This window comes from Podarcis tiliguerta, assembly GCF_965153285.1.
Source record: "Podarcis tiliguerta genome assembly, chromosome: 14".
Lineage (NCBI taxonomy): Eukaryota > Metazoa > Chordata > Lepidosauria > Squamata > Lacertidae > Podarcis > Podarcis tiliguerta.
This window is the reverse complement of record NC_139547.1, coordinates 49196468-49216960: the sequence shown is the minus strand read 5'-3', so window position 1 is coordinate 49216960 and position 20493 is coordinate 49196468. Positions and strand designations below refer to the sequence as shown.

General features: G+C 48.4%; 1 protein-coding gene across 2 annotated transcripts in view; it reads left to right on the top strand.

Annotated features, from left to right (window-relative positions):
• The window catches only part of INTS1 (integrator complex subunit 1), an 89881-nt gene extending 70179 nt beyond the window's left edge, over positions 1 to 19702 (top strand). The window contains exons 38-48 of one of the 2 annotated variants that reach the window (XR_014504883.1): positions 996 to 1119; positions 2345 to 2478; positions 5089 to 5281; positions 8274 to 8401; positions 8522 to 8634; positions 9722 to 9838; positions 11978 to 12048; positions 13846 to 13937; positions 15100 to 15209; positions 18996 to 19356; positions 19414 to 19702. Coding sequence is in view for 1 of the 2 variants with exons in the window: in XM_083413298.1 (XP_083269424.1) it covers positions 996 to 1119; positions 2345 to 2478; positions 5089 to 5281; positions 8274 to 8401; positions 8522 to 8634; positions 9722 to 9838; positions 11978 to 12048; positions 13846 to 13937; positions 15100 to 15209; positions 18996 to 19111 (1198 nt within the window). In the remaining variant the exon portion in view is untranslated. Of the gene's footprint in view, positions 1 to 995; positions 1120 to 2344; positions 2479 to 5088; positions 5282 to 8273; positions 8402 to 8521; positions 8635 to 9721; positions 9839 to 11977; positions 12049 to 13845; positions 13938 to 15099; positions 15210 to 18995 lie in introns of both variants that reach the window. The other variant, XM_083413298.1, reaches the window with a different exon arrangement.
• The last annotated feature ends 791 nt before the right edge of the window (positions 19703 to 20493 follow it).

Genomic DNA, 20493 nt, shown 5'->3' with positions numbered 1-20493 from the left:
CGTAACCGTAGGTTTGTTGTTGTTTTGCATGGAGTTTTCTTGGCAAAATACTGGAGTGGTTTGCCAGTTCCTTCTCCAAGTGGATCACATTTAGTCTATACTCTCAGCTGTGACTTGTCCATCTTGGGTGGCCCCGCACGGCATAGCTCACAGCTGCTTGGAGTTATTCAAGCCCCTTCGCCACGACAAGGCATGCGTCTTGCACACATTTAAAGCGGCTGAAATTGCACAAATTAAACACACGAGAGGTTTTCCCAGAACAAAAAGAGCTTTTGAGCTCTCTGCATCGCTTGCCAGGTGAGGCCCTCTTGCCACACTGGCTCTGGAAGCCCGGAGATAGTCCTGCAAGATCTCAAAGGAACTTGGACGGCCCTGCAAGATCTCACAAGAGTATCCCAGACAGGTCCGCTGAGCAGGCCTTGCCCACTAAGCAATGCAGAGAGCTCAAAAACTATTTTCGTGTTGGGTTTCCCGGCTCTGGGAAGCTACGGATGCTTGAATATATGCATTTCTGTGTCTACACTGAACCCTTGGAACGGAACCTCTTGCATAAGATCTAATTGTATGGGACAGCTTTTGGCAAATGCTGAAGACGCTCCTCTTTTGAAGTATATATTTTTAAGGACCCTCCTTATTTCTCTGATCTTAAGTTGTTTTATGTTGTGCTTTAATTGTTCTACCCCTCCCCCGGGACCTTAGGGGGCTCAAGATTGGAGGAAAACGCTCATAAATCCTTGGCAACCTCAAAAAGTCCCTCTGGAAGAAACATGCACTGTTTGTTTCCATTTCTTCACTCTCCACGTGTTTGCAGGGATTTATCTGGTATCCCTGAGGACTAGCGGCTTGCATTTTAAAATAGCTTATTCCGGCGAAGCTGTTGGGTTGGCATTGCCCAGTGAGGGCAAAGCTGGGGATATGAAGCAGATACATTTGGTCGACTTGGAAACCCTTCCTGTATGGCTCAGTAATCTTCTGTCTCTTTTTTTCTGTTTCAGCTCAATGGGAAAACATTGCCAAGATCTTCTCCTGCAAATCTATCTTCAGCTGCCAGAGCTCCTGGTGCCAGTCCCTGGGACCCTACTTTCCACCGAAGGGGCCACCGACAGCAGCACCTGCAAAGTAAGGGCAGGGGGAGAGGACAAGTGTTGAGAAAATGGTCAAAGGCCTGGAAACGATGCCTTATGAGGAACGGCTAAGGGAGCTGGGCATGTTTAGCCTGGAGAAGAGGAGGTTAAGGGGTGATATGATAGCCATGTTCAAATATAGAAAAGGATGTCACGTAGAGGAGGGAGAAAGGCTGTTTTCTGCTGCTCCAGAGAAGCGGACACGGAGCAATGGATCCAAACTACAAGAAAGAAGATTCCACCTCAACATTAGGAAGAACTTCCTGACAGTAAGAGCTGTTTGACAGTGGAATTTGCTGCCAAGGAGTGTGGTGGAGTCTCCTTCTTTGGAGGTCTTTAAGCAGAGGCTTGACAACCATATGTCAGGAGTGCTCTGATGGTGTTTCCTGCTTGGCAGGGGGTTGGACTCGATGGCCCTTGTGGTCTCTTCCAACTCTATGAGAAAAAGCCTGGACCCTCCATTTTTTTCCTTAAGCCATTCCAGCACAGGCACCCGACCAGCTACACAGTTCACAAACCCAGGAAAGCTTCCCTCTGGCAACGAGTTTGAGAAATCCTAGTCGTGATTTCCACTAAGGGATTCATTTGCCTGTCCGCTGGGTGGTGACCACCATCTCCACACCCCCCCAAAAGGGTGTCAAATGCTTGACCTTCCAAATGTGACCTGTGCTCTGATTGTCCCCCTCCCAAAAGATAAAAAGCACCAAGTAACTTTCACCCGGTCCAATGTGAAATGAGGGAGTCTTTGAAAATGGGTTGCGGTCTCAAACCTTTCGTCCCTTGTGTTCCATCATCAACCCTAAGGAAACGATCCGGAAACCTGCCATTGACCACCTCCTCTTGGGGAGACTGGAAGTCTCTTTGCAAGTTGGGAGGTTGGAAAAGGTAGTTTTAGCACATTCAGTCCATTTCAGGAAGTGTTTGAGTGCCTGGCCGATGCCACTGTGGTGTAGTGGTTAAGAGCTGTAGTCTCGTAATCTGGGGAACCGGGTTCGCGTCTCCGCTCCTCCACATGCAGCTGCTGGGTGACCTTGGGCCAGTCATACTTCTTTGAAGTCTCTCAGCCCCACTCACCTCACAGAGTGTTTGTTGTGGGGGAGGAAGGGAAAGGAGATTGTTAGCCACTTTGAGACTCCTGAAGGGGAGTGATAAAGCGGGATATCAAATCCAAACTCCTCCTCCTCTACTTCTTCTTCACTCTTCTCTCTCTCTCCCTGCAGCTCGACGCCCTGGTCCACCGCTTCATCACCCTCCTTGCCGACTCCAGCGATTCCAAGACGAGCGGGAGCCGCCTGTGGGATGCCAACATGGCGTGTCGGAAGCTGGCCGTGGCCCACCCCATCCTCCTCCTCAGGTTCTGCTCAGCCTGCGCTGCTTCAGGGACTTTTACATTATCTTTATATCCAGTGCTTTTTTTTTCTAGGGAAGAAAAAAGTACAGGAACTCAGCAGGACCTTTGTACTAGTAGGGCAGGCGACTCTCCATTTTCACGGGGGTTCTGTTCTGGGCCCCGCCCCCTGTGCACGTACGCAAAATCACATATAAGGGGGAGCAGCCTGGAGTGTCCTAGTGGCTCAAAGAGGAGGCCCATCCCAGAGCCCAAAGAGGTCCCATGAGCTCAGAGAGGCCTCCCTGCATGTCAGCTCTGCAGGAAACCATGTCCCTCCAGCTGGTGTACGCTGACACCCAGGGAGGCTTCTTCCCCGTGCATCAGCTCTGCAAGCCACCATGTCCCTCCGGCTGGCATGTGCTGACCCCCAGGGAGGCTTCTTCCTCGTGCATCAGATCTGCAAGCCACCATGCCCCTCCAGCTGGCGTGTGCTGACAGCCAGGAAGGCCTTTTCCCTGCATGTCAGCTCTGTAAGACACCATGTCCCTGCAGCCGGCGTGTGCTGACACCCAGGGAGGATTCTTCCCGGCGCATCAGCTCTGCAAGCCACCATGCCCCTCCAGCTGGCATGCGCTGACACCCAGGAAGGCTTCTTTACTTCATGCCAGCTCTGCAAGCCACCATGTCCCTCCAGCTGGCGTGTGCTGACACCCAGGAAGGCTTATTCCCTGCATGTCAGCTCTGCAAGCCACCTTGTCCCTCCAGCTGGCATGCGCTGACACCCAGGAAGGCTTCTTTGCTTCATGCCAGCTCTGCAAGCCACCATGTCCCTCCAACCGGCATGCACTGACACCCAAGGAGGCTTCTTCCCCGCACATCAGCTCTCCAAGCCACTATGTCCCTCTGGCCAGCATGCGCTGACACCCAGGGAGGCTTCTTCCCCGCACATCAGTTCTGGTGGTCCATGAGTTAGAGGCGCACCCCCCCCCCCCCGGTGCCAAACAACACCCCCCCCAGGTGCCAAAATGTGAACTTTCTCCACTCCAAACCACAGTCATCCTTCGTAACTAACAATAATATGGACAGCAAAGCCCTTAGGGGGAAGCAGTGTAGCTCTGTGGCAGAACACCTTTTTGCATGCGTGAAGGTCCCCGATTCAGTCCTCGGCACCTTCAGGCAGGGGAGGAATTAAGATCACCATCTGAAATCCTGGAGAGCTGCTGCCAATCCAGCGGACATCACAGAGTTAGGCATGCTAAAGGTTTGACTCGAGGTCTAAGGCAGATTCCTATTTAGATCAGCCCTTTAGTCTGAACGGTGAGGACTGGAAACTTGCTTTGTTTATAGGCAGCAGCTCAGCAGCAGAGCACCCACCTTGTAGGGACTGCTCTCCAGCCATATAAACGAGAGCGGGCGAGACCAAGAGTGGGTCAAGAAGGCGGTTTCTGCAAGCACTGAGGAGGGAAGTGAGAGGCAGATGGGGCTGGTCCGCCTGGGAAGGGAGCCCATCTAGGAGAGGAAAAACTCTGACCCTAAACCTCCACTTCCTTGTGGGAAGACAGTGCTAAGGAGTAAACCCTGCACAAATCTGGAGTGAGTCCCTAAGGCGGTTGAGGGGCGCCTTGTAAGCCTCCTTCCGGCAACTCCTGCAGCCCAGCTGGTGCCAACCGTCTTGTTCTGCTTTCCTTTGGACCCCATCAGTGAGGCCAAGAGGGGGATCTTGTTATCCGGGCAGCCCAGGACCCCCTTAGACATTGCCCAGGCTTTCCCCCAAGGGGGCTCACTTTTGTAGGAATGATCGCTAAGTGTGGAGCACACTCCCTGCCCGCGGGCAGCCTCAGCTGCCTGCACATGTGACCTTGGGGTGCGGAGCACACTCCCCCTCACAGATAAGGCCACAGCTGTCTGAACATCTTGCCCTCTGTCTAACCTTTTGCGGTCTCAGTAGTCTGCGGTGTCCTGTCTGAGACCTTTGTCTCCTTCGGCATACATTGTGCAAGGGGAAAATGACGCGGTGGAAACAGGTGCCAAAATAACTTTGTACCACCCCACGATCTCGGGACTGGAAGATGTGTAAAGGTCACAGCCCAAAATGTACCCGCCTGAGTTTGCATATTGTGCCAATAAAAGGAGGCTCCACAGAGCTGGCCGGCAGCTTGCTTGCAGCTCACCTGCATTATCAACTCCTGCCTCATGTCCTTCAACTTTGGTGCTGCAAACACAGCAGTTTGACTTCGCCTGCGAAGGGGTACAGTGGTACCTCGGGTTAAGTACTTAATTCGTTCTGGAGGTCCGTTCTTAACCTGAAACTGTTCTTAACTTGAAGCACCACTTTAGCTAATGGGGCTTCCTGCTGTCACTGCACCACCGCCACACGATTTCCGTTCTCTTCCTGAAGCAAAGTTCTTACCCTGAAGCATTATTTCTGGGTTAGCGGAGTCTGTAACCTGAGGTGTATGTAACCTGAAGCATATGTAACCCGAAGTACCACTGTACTCCACTGTCTCTTGAGACAGGCTAAAGGATGGGAAGCCCAAATCCAAAACTCCTTCAGGAAGAGGGATCAAAGAGTAAGTTCTTGCTGCCTGCTGCAGAAACGTCTTAAGGCGGCCTCTCTCCTCCCTCTATCCCCAGGCACCTGCCGATGATCGCGGCCTTGCTGCATGGACGGGTCCACCTCAACTTCCAGGAGTTCCGCCAGCAGAACCACCTCACCTTCTTCCTCCACGTCTTGGGCATCCTGGAGCTCCTGCAGCCGCAGGTCTTCCAGAGCGAACACCAGGAGGCGCTGTGGGACTGCCTCCTCTCCTTCATCCGCTTGCTTCTGGTAGGAGAGGCTTTTGGGGCAGAGAGGGGAGCCACACTCTGGCAGGGGCAGGGGGGGTTGCCAAAAAGCTGGGTGCCCTGCAATCTTGTGGCCTTATGGGGGGCGGGTTGCAGCCATGCACTGTGGACGCAGAACTCCTGGGGTGAGCAGGCTCTAGGCTTGCAAGGTCAGCTTTGCTTTCTGCTGTTATTTATTTGTTTCAGGGGTTTGGGGAACCTCGGGCCCAGCGGTCAGATATGGCCCCCCAGGCCTTTCTACCTGGCCCTTGAGACTCTACCCAGGCCCTTTCTAGTCATACCTCAGGTTGCATCTGCTTCAGGTTGCGTTTTTTCGGGTTGAGGACTGCCAAAACCCAGAAGTACTGGAACGCGTTACTTCCGGGTTTCGGCAGTTGCGCCTGCACAGAAGTACTAAATCGCACTTTGCGCATGCGCAGAAGCACCGAATTACAACCCGCACGTGCGCAGACGTGGGTTGCGAATGCTGCGGGTTGCGAACATGCCTCCTGCATGGATCACGTTCCCAACCCGAGCGTCCACTATAATAATAATGATAATAATAATGGCCTTCTCAGTAGTGGTGCCTGCCCTGTGGAATGCCCTCCCATCAGATGTTAAGGAAATAAACAACTATCTGACGTTTAGAAGACATCTGAAGGCAGCTCTGTTTAGGGAAGTTTTCAATGTTTGAAGTTTTATTGGATTTTTGATATTCTGTTGAAAGCCGCCCAGAGTGGCTAGGGAAACCTGTTAGCTAGGGATGATGGGAGTTGTAGTCCCAAAACATCTGGAGGGCAGAATTTGCCTGTGCCTGTTTGATGCATATGTATTTGGTATTGTATCTAATTTACAAATAAAAATGATTTTGAAAAAATCAATCAAACCTTCAGGGAGGGAGATTCCCATTGCACTGTTGAATGTTTCTTGCTGATGTTGGACTCTCCTTTCTTGGACTCTCCTTTCTTGTAACTGGAGCAGAAGAAAACAAGCTCGTTCACCAAGTTCTTCAAAGTGAGATCTTGGAGAGCATTTATATCCAGCTAAGGCCAAGGAATTAAAGAACCTTTTAATGAGGGTGAAAGAGGAGAGCGCAAAATATGGTCTGAAGCTCAACATCAAAAAAACCAAGATCATGGCCACTGGTCCCATCACCTCCTGGCAAATAGAAGGGGAAGAAATGGAGGCAGTGAGAGATTTTACTTTCTTGGGCTCCATGATCACTGCAGATGGTGACAGCAGCCACGAAATTAAGAGACGCCTGCTCCTTGGGAGAAAGGCGATGGCAAACCTAGACAGCATTTTAAAAAGTAGAGACATCACCTTGCCAACAAAGGTCCGTATAGTTCAAGCTATGGTTTTCCCAGTAGTGATGTATGGAAGTGAGAGCTGGACCATAAAGAAGGCTGATCGCCAAAGAATTGATGCTTTTGAATTCTGGTGCTGGAGGAGACTCTTGAGAGTCCCATGGACTGCAAGAAGATCAAACCTATCCATTCTGAAGGAAATCAGCCCTGAGTGCTCACTGGAAGGACAGATCGTGTAGCTGAGGCTCCAATACTTTGGCCACCTCATGAGAAGAGAAGACTCCCTGGAAAAGACCCAGATGTTGGGAAAGATGGAGGGCACAAGGAGAAGGGGACGACAGAGGACGAGATGGTTGGAGAGTGTCTTCAAAGCTACAAACATGAGTCTGACCAAACTGCGGGAGGCATTGGAAGACAGAAGTTCCTGGCGTGCTCTGGTCAAGGGGGTCACAAAGAGGCGGACACGACTAAACGACTAAACAACAACAACAACAACAACAAGGCCAAGCTGACGTTCCTTCGCTGGTGGTGTTGCTTGAATGGCAATGGGTGGCTCTCGTTCCTTCAGCAAGTGGATAAGGCCAGACTCCCTGGGGCAACCAGAAGTTGGAATGGCCAGGGTGGGGCTAGGCTGGTCTCCCCATTGTCTTAATGTTCTTCCTGGGAGGCCACCTTGCGGTGGCCCTGGGTTCCCTGGCTTGATAGCAGAAGTCGAGGTTCTTCTTCCCATCGACTCCGCCTGTGTGAACCAGCCCTTAGAACACCCTGGGTTACAGGAGAAGGATGAGCCTCCAGGCTGCTTCCAAAATCTCGTCCCCATACTTATGGCAAAATATTGGAAAACAGGGAAAGTACCACAAATGTCAGAATGGCAGGTTAAGATTTGTGAGTTTGCCAAGATGGCAAAAATGACTGCATCAGTCAGGGGCTGCTCCAATCAAAAATTCTATACAGAATGGGAATGCATAGGGGAATACGTGAAGAAATATGGTGTTAAAGCAGAACTCTTAATAGGCAATTGTTAAGCGTGTAAGGACAAAAGAAGTAATTATAATTTAACAGTTTTCATGTTATTCTATTTTGTTAAAGCAACTACAAAAAATAATATTATGATGAGAAGATCACACACAGGTGAAGGGAAGCAGCAGGGAGGAGGGGAGAGTTAGGTTGAATTTGGGAAATAAAATACAGTGGTACCTTGGGTTAAGTACTTAATTCATTCTGGAGGTCCGTTCTTAACCTGAAACTGTTCTTAACCTGAAGCACCACTTTAGCTAATGGGGGCCTCCCGCTGTTGCCGCGCCGCTGGTGTGCGATTTCTATTCTCATCCTGAAGCAAAGTTCTTAACCTGAAGTACTACTTCTGGGTTAGCGGAGTCTGTAACCTGAAGCGTATGTAGCCTGAAGCGTATGTAATCCGAGGTACCACTGTAATATATGGGACAGCAAAGGATATAATAGATTCTTATAGAATAGTAATATATTGTAACCAGAATAGAAGTTCAAAAGGGGAAGTAAGTGTATTTTTAGTATTTTCATTATTGTAATAGTTATTATTGTTTCTTATCGGTAGAAGGCAATGTTAATTTAGGCTTCTTCGTTTTGTTGTCTGTATAATTTTCTTAAGTCAATAAAAAAAGAAAAGAGAAGAAAAAAATCTCATCCCCAGTCGCCTTTGCTTTGCTTCAGAGCTACCGGAAGTCTTCGCGCCATTTGGCCGCCTTCATCTCCAAGTTTGTGCAGTTCATCCACAAGTACATAACTTCCAACGCCCAGGCAGCTGTCGCCTTCCTGCAGAAGCACTCAGACCCCCTACAGTAAGTCTCTCGCTCCGGGTTTGTCCAGGATGTGGGGCGGTTGGGAGCTCAGAGGAGGGAGATGGGGTAGCCCAGAAGCGATGTGAGCACACCCGCGGCCATTGCTCTCCTTCCCTGCAGTGACCTCTCGTCGGACAACAGCGACCTGGCGATGCTGAAGTCTCTCCTGGCTGGCCTGAGCCTGCCCAGCAAGAACGGCGCCGCGGACCGAGGGGCTGACGAGGAAAAGGACGGTGAGTCTTGGGCTTTCCATTTGAGTTTCACCTCTCACATTTGTTTGTTTAAACTTATTTAATGTTTTTATAACTCGCCCTTCTCCCAAGCTGGGATTTGAGGTAGCTTACAACGTTTAAAGGAATGCGGGTGGCACTGTGGGTTAAACCACAGAGCCTCTTGGGCTTGCCAATCAGAAGGTCGGTAGTTCGAATCCCCGTGATGGGGTGAGCTCCCGTTGTTCAGTCCCTGCTCCTGTCAACCTAGCAGTTCAAAAGCACAAAAGTGCAAGTAGATAAATAGGTACCACTCCAGCGGGAAGGTAAACAGCATTTCCATGCACTGCTCTGGTTCGCCAGAAGCGGCTTAGTCATGCTGGCCACATGACCCGGAAGCTGTAGGCCGGCTCCCTCGGCCAGTAAAGCGAGATGAGCGCCGCAACCTCACAGTCGGCCACGACTGGACCTAATGGTCAGGGGTCCCTTTACTTTTACCTTTACAACGTTTAAAACATCATTACAAAACATGCAATCATAAAAAGAATCCAGTTGTAAACAATAGGCAGGTCCCAGGAGTTCAGGGGTAGTTTTTAAGAATAATTTTATAAGTTGTGTGTCCTTGTTTCTCAGTTTGATCCTTTTACATGGTTTTGTACATTTTCTGGTATTTTATGCATTGTGATTTGCAGTTGTTTTATTGATTATAGATTAGTAATTATTGTAATTGATAAGTGTAAACTGCTAAATTATTATTTGCTGATGTTTACTGTTGGATTCTGATGGATTATTGAATACATGTATTGCTTTATTTGATATAAGTTGCTTATTTTAATGTTGACTTTTGATTTAGGATCTGGTTGTTACTATTAGTGTTTGATGTTTTGTTATTATTTTTATGTGTGTTGGAAGCCTCCCACAGTGGCTGGGACAACCCAGCCAGATGGGTGGGGTATGAATAAATTATTATTATTATTATTATTATTATTATTATTATTATTATTACTACTACTACTACTACTACTACTACTGCTACTTCTGGACTCTGAGATCTGTGCACCTAACAGAGCACTAACAAAACCCTCTCCCTCTCTCTTCTGTGCATCTTCAGATGAAGTCCCCGGCGCAAGTTCCTTGCCCCTTGTCAGTGTCTCTCTCTTCACTCCTCTCACTCCAGCTGAAATGGCCCCGTACATGAAGCGACTCTCCAGAGGTCAGGCTGTGGAGGGTAAGTCAAGGCCAATATGGTCTGCATTGACTGGGCAGCAGCTCTGCCCAGGGTTTCAGACAGGCTATTCCTCATGGTGAATGTGCTTCTGAAAACGATAATGTATTTTGAAAACACTGATCTAACGCTTGCACAGTGCAGGTACCCAAACGTTGCAGAAGCGGGGGGCAATGTTCAATGGCAGGGGGCATTCAGCAGCATCATCATCATCATTTTATTTGTATGCCGCCTTTCCATAGTTAAAACAATGCCCAAGGCGGCTTACAACGTGGCAAGATTCCCATAATAGCCAACATAATAAAAGTCATAAACAATAAATAAAACACATCAAGAGGTACAGAACCAAATGGAAAACAATTTCCATTTTCCCCCCATGGTAAATCTTTATTGGTTTAAAATACAAACGTACAACAAAGGTAAGTATAGAGGAGTTAAATACAAAAAAAGAAAACATCAAGACATAAAAGAAAAACTTGGAAAAGACAACAAAGAAAAGAAAAACAAGAAAAAGAACCAAAAATTTATAGAAAATCATATCCATCAAATACAAATTTCTGCATAAAACTTCCAATCATTCTCATGATACTGTTTCTATTGTCATAAAATCTAAAACTAAAAATACAACGTTAATATCAACATCAATTTAAAACGACGTAGATAAAAAATAAATTTTTTTTTGAAAAGGAGCCCTCTCTGCTGAGCAACAGTAGTCCTTTATGGAGCCTGTCAGGCCCCGCCCCAGGCCAGGTGGAGAGAGGCAGAGCAGCGCCCTCAGGCTCCCTTAGGATATTCACGTGCCGCTCCTTGCTATGGGGGCCCCCTCAATGGGGAAGCAGTTCCCTACAGAAGCCACAGGCGACCTGTGAATCGGTCTAATGCTACTACATTACATCCCAACTCTTGGTGTAAAAGCCTGTGAATCAGGAAACTACTGGCTAAATCCTTGCCTCTGCTGTGAACTCCATGGGTGGCCTTAGACAAGCCACTGTTTCATTTTTCTCAGCATCTGTCTCCCCATCTGTACTATGGGGGGGGGGAATAATGATACTGAACTGACTTGGAAAATTGTTGCAAGAATTACAACAAAATGGTGTGCCTGGAGTGCTTGGAACAGCTATGTTGTTGTTGTTGTTGTTATTTATATATTTATTTCAATTAATTTATTAATCGCCTCCTAAACTGTGGGTTAAACCACAGAGCCTAGAGCTTGTGGAAAGACCAAGAAAGGAAACACGAAAAATAAGAGCTTTTTAAAGTTATGTATGTAGCTCATTTAGCCATGGTTAACAAGCAAATCAGGGACGCGGGTGGCGCTGTGGGTTAAACCACAGAGCCTAGGGCTTGCCGATCAGAGGGTCGGTGGTTCGAATCCCCGCAACGGGGTGAGCTCCCGTTCCTCGGTCCCTGCTCCTGCCAACCTAGCAGTTCGAAAGCACATCAAAGTGCAAGTAGATAAATAGGTACCACTCCGGCGGGAAGGTAAACGGCGTTTCCGTGCGCTGCTCTGGTTCGCCAGAAGCGGCTTAGCCATGCTGGCCACATGACCCGGAAGATGTACGCCAGCTCCCTCGGCCAATAAAGCGAGATGAGCGCCGCAACCCCAGAGTCGGCCACAACTGGACCTAATGGTCAAGGGTCCCTTTACCTTTACTTTTAAACTGCCATCTCAAGGTGATTTACACATAAAATAATTAAAAACGGTTAAACACACAAAAAACAGGAAATATATTTAAAACACAACCAAAAGCCTAACAAGTGGACACTCGCAGTCGAGTCCCATTTATCCAGCCAAGCAAGCCTGTTGGAACTAAAATGTCTCCGGCTGTTCCAGAAAGTGCAGATAGGGGGCACCTGTGGTATATAGCAATGCTATTCCACAGAACAGGGGCCACCACACTAAAAGCCCTGCTCCGACTTACTGCAGAGAGAGTTTCTGAGATTTTTGGAACTTGCAGAAGAGACTATCCTGCAGACGGCAGCAATCAACTTTGTGTATAAGGGATAAGTTTGATTATGAAGAGCTGTTATAAAGCAGATTGCGTTCCCTTGAGAGGCTGTCAGCTCCTTCCTCCCCCTCTTCTTAGGGGTAGGGACACCAGATTGCTCACCCCAGTCTCTTTGTTTTGCCCTGCTTCCCAGATATCCTGGAGGTGCTGACCGATATCGACGAGATGTCCAGGCGAAGACCGGAAATCCTTGCCTTTTTTTCCGTACGTTGCCCCCATCCTCGTTCAGTTGTCTGCTTTGTGTGTCTCTTGCTCTGCCCTAGTCCCCTTCGGTGGGATGTTCATTAGCACCCCCTTCCGGAAAAAGGGTTGACAGAGCCTGTGTCACCAACCACTTTGGCCATGGGTAGGCAAACTAAGGCCTGTGGGCCGGATCCTGCCCATTCGCCTTCTCAATCCGGCCTGCGGATGGTCTGGGAATCAGTGTGTTTTTACATGAGTAGAATGTGTCCTTTTATTTAAAACGCATCTCTGGGTTATTTGTGGGGCATAGGGATTTGTTCATTTCTTTTCCTTTTCCCAAAATATAGTCTGGCCCCCCACAAAGTCTGAGGGACAGTGGACCGGCCCCCTGCTGAAAAGGTTTGCTGACCCCTGACTTTGGCCAGACTCCTAAGCAGCCTAATCGCCTGCGGTGAATAAGAATTCCATGCAAGCGGTTAGGAAACGTTTGCAAAAATGAGAAGTCAGTGCTCCGCAAGCAATCCGTAACCTAGGTGGCAGGCAAATGGCAGGGGCAGGGAGGCTCCAATGTTGATGTGTGGGCAGCTTGACCTGGGTATGAGTTTCAGGGTATCCCTTGGGGTACCCTGGCTCCCTTTCATCCCAGCATGCCCTGGGGCTAACTGTAGGCTCCACCTCTTCCTGCTCTGTTTCTGGGCACAAGCCAGCCCTGGCAGTGCCAGTTTCCCCCATGGCTTCTGCCAGCCACTGTAAACACTCCAGAGACTTGCCAAAAGGGAACACTTCTGCAGCCAAGTTCTTTGACTTCTTTGGGGTTGCAGGAGGGGAAGAGAGTCTGAGCTGGAATGCCCACCTCTCTCCTATGGAAAAGCCCACCCTGGAAGTTGCTTTCTCTTACTCTGAACAACCGAAAGGGTTCTGTAACCATTATTATTATTATTATTATTATTATTATTATTATTACTATTAAATTGTTATACAAACAAAACAAAGTATAAAAACATTTCAATTGAATACAAAAAAGAAAAGTAAAGAAACAGAAAAAAAGAAAACAGAGCAAACGCAAAAAGTAAGAACATAAATATAATACAAGGTAGCTATAATAGACAGCTCAGAATGTCCTTTCTCTACCAAGATGCTGACCTTCTGGGGTGAATCTCTTTTTATTATGCTTTTGGTTTTTTGACTTCTGTCGACCTCACGCTGGTTCATTTCTTATATAACTAAAGAAATTTCTCTGTATTTGAATATATTCCTCATCTTGGTATAAGGAGACATTTTCCTACTTACGGGTTTATTCTAAACACAACCAAATCTTGAACCTTGACTCGATAGGTAGATATTTAGGCATTCCCATTCCTTCTGGACTATTTTATTTGACTTGTTCCTTAAGGCTTCAGTCCACTTAGCGAGTTCCAAGTACCGTATTTTTTGCTCTATAAGACGCACCAGACCACAAGACGCACCTAGTTTTTGGAGGAGGAAAACAAGAAAAAAAATATTCTGAATCCCAGAAGCCAGAACAGCAAGAGTGATCGCTGCGCAGTGAAAGCAGCAATCCCTCTTGCTGTTCTGGCTTCTGGGATAGCTGCGCAGCCTGCATTCGCTCCATAAGACGTACACACATTTCCCCTTCCTTTTTAGGAGGCAAAAAGTGAGTCTTATAGAGCAAAAAATACTGTACTTGCTTAGCTTCTGTAGCCATTCTTCTCTGGTTGGTATATGGTCACCCTTCCAGTACTTGGCTATTAGTAGGGGTTCGGTAACTATTGTTACTTGCATTGGCCTCCAACGTCTTTTCTCTCTTCCACCGCTCAGACTCACCTGCAAAGACTGATGAGCTCTCCCGAGGAAACCTGCCGGAATCTCGCCTTCTCCCTCGCGCTGCGCTCGATACAGAACAACCCCAGGTGCGGATGGGCAGACCCTGCGTGGAGGGCAGGGGGGCTGATGGGGCCTAGGAACCGACACAGGAAGTTTGACTCGAGCCGCTTTGCTCATAGAGGGCAGCCCTTGAAAATCCCAGCGAGGGGGAACAAATTCCAGTCCGTTTCCGAGACAGAGATGACAGAGATCACTCAATTAGAAACCAAATCAGTACCAGGGCAATGCTGTCCAACAAGGAATGGGCGGCTCTAGATCTCAGGAACCGCATGACTTGGTTGTAAATCTGCAAGAAACAGGAAGCGGTGATGGGTTTGGGTACAGGCCAGCTGCAAAGCTGAACAACTGTAGTGTAAGAACACAAGAAGAGCCCTGGCAGGATCAGGTCCGTGGACCATCTAGTCCAGCATCCTGAACACAAGAGCACTCTCCCCTCCTGTTTTCATGTTGCATCTTTGCATGCCGCTGAAAGGTAAAGGAACCCCTGACCATTAGGTCCAGTTGTGACCGACTCTGGGGTTGCGGTGCTCATCTCGCTTTATGGCCAAGGGAGCCGGCGTACAGCTTCCGGGTCATGTGGCCAGCAGGACTAAGCCACTTCTGGCGAACCAGAGCAGCTCACGGAAACGCCGTTTACCTTCCCGCCGGAGCGGTACCTATTTATCTACTTGCACTTTGATGTGCTTTCGAACTGCTAGGTTGACAGGAGCAGGGACTGCGCAACGGGAGCTCACCCTGTCACGGGGATTCAAACTGCCGACCTTCTGATCGGCAAGTCCTAGGCTCTGTGGTTTAAACCACAGTGCCACCCTTGCCGCTTAGATATTCTTAAAAATACTAAGCAGTTCAGGCATGCTTTTAAATGCAGATAAAGCTCAATTTTACAAGCTGTGGCGACAGCCGCTAACAGGGGATTCAACACATTTGTGGTGGAAGGAGTAGGCTGTTCTTCACGATGGCTGCGCAGAACCTCCCTGCACAACTGCAGTCTACCTCCAAATACCAAATGCGAGGGAACAACAATGGGAGAGCGCTGTTGCCCTCATGTCCCCCTTGGGGGCTTTCCATATTCCTGCCTTCTGTGCAAACAGGACACTGAACTAAATGGGCCTGTGGCCTGATACAGCAGCCTGGCTTTCCTGGTATTCTTGACTCACCGAAATCCTCTCTCTCCTTTCCACTTTCCAGCATTGCGGCCGACTTCCTCCCCACGTTCATGTACTGCCTTGGCAGCCGTGACTTTGAGGTTGTTCAGACAGCTCTGAGAAACCTGCCCGAGTACACCCTCCTTTGCCAAGGTAAGAGCAGGCAGTTGCTTTTCCTGATGCTTCCACCGTGCTTTGCAAGGTGGTTGTAAGAACTGCAGAGCTCAGTGTAAGCGAGCAAGAGACTCTGAGCACTCAGAAAATGCCATGGGGAAGGGGGAAGAGGTTTGCATTTGTGTAAGGCTGGCTCCTCCGATATAACAGAAGCACAGCTAGGGAAGGGGTAAAGAGCACTTGACCTTCAAGGAGAGAGGCGGTGTGGAGCAGCGGTTAGAGACTGGGGAGATGCGAGTTCGAATCCCCACTCAGCCATCACACTTCCTGGGCGGCCATAGGCCAGTCACTGGGTCTTAGCCTAGCCTACCTCACAGGTTTGTTGTGAGGATCAAACAGGAGAGGAGAACCATAGCTAGCTTCTTCATGCTCCTTGGAGGATGAGGGGGTAGGCTTGTTGTCTGGGCAGCCCAGGACTTCCATACACACTGCCCAGGTCATTTAGGTGCTACTAACACAGCTGTTTGGCTTCACCTCTGGAGGCACACTCTGTTGACTCTTGAGACCGATGGTTGCCAACATGGATGATGATAATAATAATAATAATAATAATAATAATAATAATAATAATAATAATAATGTATTACAGTGGTACCTTGAGTTACAGACACTTCAGGTTACAGACTCCGCTAACCCAGAAATAGTACCTCGGGTTAAGAACTTTGCTTCAGGATGAGAACAGAAATCGCGCAGTGGCAGCAGGAGGCCCCATTAGCTAAAGTGGTACCTCAGGTTAAGAACAGTTTCAGGTTAAGAACTGATCTCTGGAACAAATTAAGTACTTAACCCAAGGTACCACTGTGCTTATACCCTGCCCATCTGGCTGGATTTCCAAACAGAATTAAAAGCGCAATAAAACATTAGACATTAAAAACCTCCCTTAACAGAGCTGCCTTCAGATGTCTTCTAAAAGTCAGATATTTGTTTATCTCCTTGACATCTGATGGGAGGGCATTCCACAGGGTAGGCGCCACTACCGAGAAGGCCCTCTGCCTGGTTCCCTGTAACCTCACTTCTCGCAGTGAGGGAACCGCTAGAAGGCCCTCGGAGCTGGACCTCAGTGTCTGGGCAGAACGATGGGGGTGGAGACGCTCCTTCAGGTCTACTGGGCCGAGGCCGTTTAGGGCTTTAAAGGTCAACACCAACACTTTGAATTGTGCTCGGAAACGTACTGGGAGCCAATGTAGGTCTCCCAAGACTAGTATTATGTGGTCTCGGTAGCCACATAACAAGATGGAGCAAGCTTGTTTTCTCTTGCTCCAGAGCATAGGAACTGATATCTTCAGATATCTTCTAAAAGTCAGATAGTTGTTTATTTCCTTGACATCTGATGGGAGGGCACCACTACCGAGAAGGCCCTCTGCCTGGTTCCCTGTAACCTCACTTCTCGCAGGGAAGGAACCACCAGAAGGCCCTCAAAGCTGGACCTCAGTGTCCAGGCTGAACGATGGGAGTGGAGACACTCCTTCAGGTATACTGGGCCGAGGCCGTTTAGGGCTTTAAAGGTCAGCACCAGCACTTTGAAGAGAGCCAGCGTGGTGTAGTGGTTAAGAGCGGGAGACTCGTAATCTGGGGAACCGGGTTCGCTTCCCCGCTCCTCCACATGCAGCTGCTGGGTGACCTTGGGCCAGTCACACTTCTCTGAAGTCTCTCAGCCGCACTCACCTCACAGAGTGTTTGTTGTGGGGGAGGAAGGGAAAGGAGAATATTGGCCGCTTTGAGACTCCTTCGGGTAGTGATAAAGCGGGGTATCAAATCCAAACTCTTCTTCTTCAGGTATACTGGGCAGAGGCAGTTTAGAGCTTTAAAGGACAGCACTAACTCTTTGAATTGTGCTCGGAAACATACAGGGATAGTTCTTTTCCGTTATTTCCAAGATAGGTCCTGCTGCTAAACCCCACCTGCCCCGGCCCAGCACCGGAATAGCTTTGCCTCCTTTTAGCCCTTTGCTTCTGCCTCTGTGCTCAGTTTCAGCTCCCAGCCTTCCACCCTCCTTCGAAACCCAACTTTTCCAGCTACTTTTCTTTACTCTGAAAACACAGGTGGCATTTAGTGTGAAAGCCCCAGAGGAGCGACTCGTTGGCTTTTCCTTCAGATTCTGTGGGTTCGGCTTGGGCTTCTCAGAGTTTGCGTCCTCTTCTGACAAATGGGCTTCTCCGGCCCGGTGGTGGCACGATGGGGCCGTGTGTACGCTTTGGTCAAATGTCAGTAGGCAACCTTTTTCTCTGATCCTGGGCAAATATTGGCAGGCGTTCCCATTAGGCCGAGGCGATGCTGATCAGTACGGTGGCAGCCCAGCTCAGTCTCTGACATTGCCGATTGAGTTGTGCGGTAGGAGAGGGGAAGCTATAATAATAATAATAATAATAATAATAATAATAATAATAATAACAACAACAATAATTTATTTATATCCCGCCCTTCCCAGCCAAAGCAGGGCTCAGAGCGGCTAACAACAGTAAAAATAGCACAGTTTACATAAAATCACAAGCAATTAATTATTATTTTTGGAATTTTTAATTTGTATACTGTCTTTCTATCTTCCAATACTCAAGGTGGTTTACAAGCTGAAAATGTACATCTTATAACAATCTAATGCAATATAAAAATGTGATAATAAAACATAACTTTAAAATAGGCAACCTACATCAAAAAAGTAACATTCAACAGTCATTAGAATAGTATTAAATAATAATAACACAAAAGCTAAACAGAAATCCACTCAGCAGTTACAATAAATAAATTCTAAACTATAATCTAAACTATAAACTAAATATAATGTAAAACAACAGTAAGCCACAAAATACATTCTAGAATCAATTCAGAATCAAATTAATAGCAACCATTGGGCTAGAGTTCTATGAGGATTACCAAAGAAGGGGGTCAGACTGTGACTCAGCCAAAGGCCTGGTGGAACAGCTCTGTCTTGCAGGCCCTGCGGAAAGATGGCAAGTCCCTCAGGGCCCTAGTCTGTTGTGATAGAGCGTTCCACCAGATTGGAGCCACAGCCAAAAAAGACCTGGCTCTGGTTGAGGCCAGCCTAACCTCTCTGTGGCCCGGGATCTCCAAGAAATTTTTACTGGAAAACCATAAGGTCCTCCGTGGGATATACCAGGAGAGGCGGTCCTGTAGGTACGAGGGTCCTAGGCTGTATAGGGCTTCAAAGGTTAAAACCAGCACCTTAAACCTGATCCTGTACTCCACTGGGAGCCAGTGCAATTGGTATAGCACCGGGTGAGTGTGATCCCGCGGTGAGGACCCCATAAGTAGTCTTGCCGCGGCATTCTGGGCTGCAGCAAGCTGGACCCCAGCCCAAGAGCCCTCTCTCCTCCTGTGGTTTCCAGCAACTGGTATTCAGAAACATTGCTGCGTATCAACCTAAGCTTCCTTTTCCTGCTTATTTGGCTATAACATTTGATAGAATACAGATAATTGAACAAACTTCGTTGCATTACATTCTTCATTAAATTATCTTTCCATCGATATATAATTTCATGGTATTACTCCAGAAGAAAGTGGTGTTATGAGCCATCAAACCTCAGAAACACACTTTCCCCAAAAGGTTTCTACAGTTTTGGCCACTAGTGTAACCCCTCTCTTCCTAACTCACGACTCTGCTTCTGGGTTTTTTTTGGGGGGGTGGGCATGAGGAAGGGTCCTGGGCCAGCCTGCGTTTCCTGTGGCGAACCCACCCGCCTCCTCAATGAACCTGCTGTTCCTCCTTTGTCTCCTCTGCCTGTGCCCATCTCTTGTTCTTCTTCGCAGAGCATGCCGCCATTTTGCTCCAGAGGGCCTTCCTGGTGGGGATGTATGGGCAGATGGACACCAGCTCCCAGATCTCGGAAGCCCTGAAGATTTTGCATATGGAAGCCATGATATGAAGAGGGACAAGCTGGTGGCTCAGGACTCCGAGAGGACAGAAGGACCTTTCTGGACCTTGATAGTGAAGAACCCGAGGAGAAGGCACATGCTTGAGTCTGCCTTCTGGCAAGGACCAGTCCCTGGTACTTCTTACCAGGCATCCTCCACAAAAAAGGACAAAGGTCACTCTGGCTTAAGGGATGCTGGTATTGCTCCACTCCAGCCAATGATTAAGGTCAGGGATGGGGAACCTGTGGCCGCCCAGGTGTTGTGGGACAAAACTCCCAACATCCCTGGCTGTTGACCATGCTGGCTAGGGCAGATGGGGGCTGTAGTCCAACATCTGGAGGGCCAGATGTTCCCCAGCTCTGATTTAGGCAGAGAGCAAAATGTCTTGGAAGTCCTGATCAGAAGCCATTTTGCCTCTCCAGTGGGGACCAGTGTGGTGTGCACCCCTCTCATTTGGGGCGGCTAAAAAGTGGGGGTATCTGTTGGACTCTTCCTGGGGTGCGGTTTTGCCAAAACACCTCCCAGTGCAGCCAACCAGCTCCACAACAACGACCTGATAATGTTTCATTTTTTAAAAAATTAAAAATAGCTGTTTTCCTGTTGCGCTGCCTTTATTTATGCATCTCTGTTTGGTTTCTCTTTCCGTTTTGGTCTTGAAAATGTAACCCAAGGGGTAAATTTGCTTCTGCCTCGTTCAAAAAACAAAACACAGTTCCTTTCTGTTTTTAACCTTTTGCACCTGTTTTTAACCTTCATTAAAGATGATCTGCGCTTGCACAACGGCACCTGGTGATCTCTGGATGAAATTCTCCAGGTTACAGAGATAAATCTGAAACTGCTAGATGTCTACTACAGTGGTATCTCTGGATACGAACGGGATCCGTTCTGGAGCCCCGTTCACATCCTGAAGTAAACGTAAGACGCATGTGCGCGGGTTGCATTTCATTGCTTCCGCGCATGACGTCATTTTGAGCATCTGCGCACGCGCGAGCGGCGGAACCCGGAAGTAACGCGCTCCATTACTTCCAGGTCGCCGCAGAGCACAACCCGAAAATATTCATTTCCGAAGGTACTTCAACCCCAGGTATGACTGTAGCCATCAGTCGCCCTCTCCTCCTCTGGGAATATGCCTAATCCTCTTTAAAAGCCATCCAGGTTGCTGGCCATTGCTGCCTCCTGTGGCAATGAGTTCCCTAGTTCAACTCTGAGCTCTGCAAAGAAGGGCTTTCTTTTATATGTCCCAGGTTGCTGCTGGTCTCTAGCTCTCATCAGCCCCAGGCAGCAGGGCCAATGGTCACAGGTGGCAAGAGCTGTAGTCTAGCAACACACAGAAAGCCACAGGTTTCTGGTTCTTACTGGGTGAACCTTAGGGTCTCATGGGAGAAGGCACTTG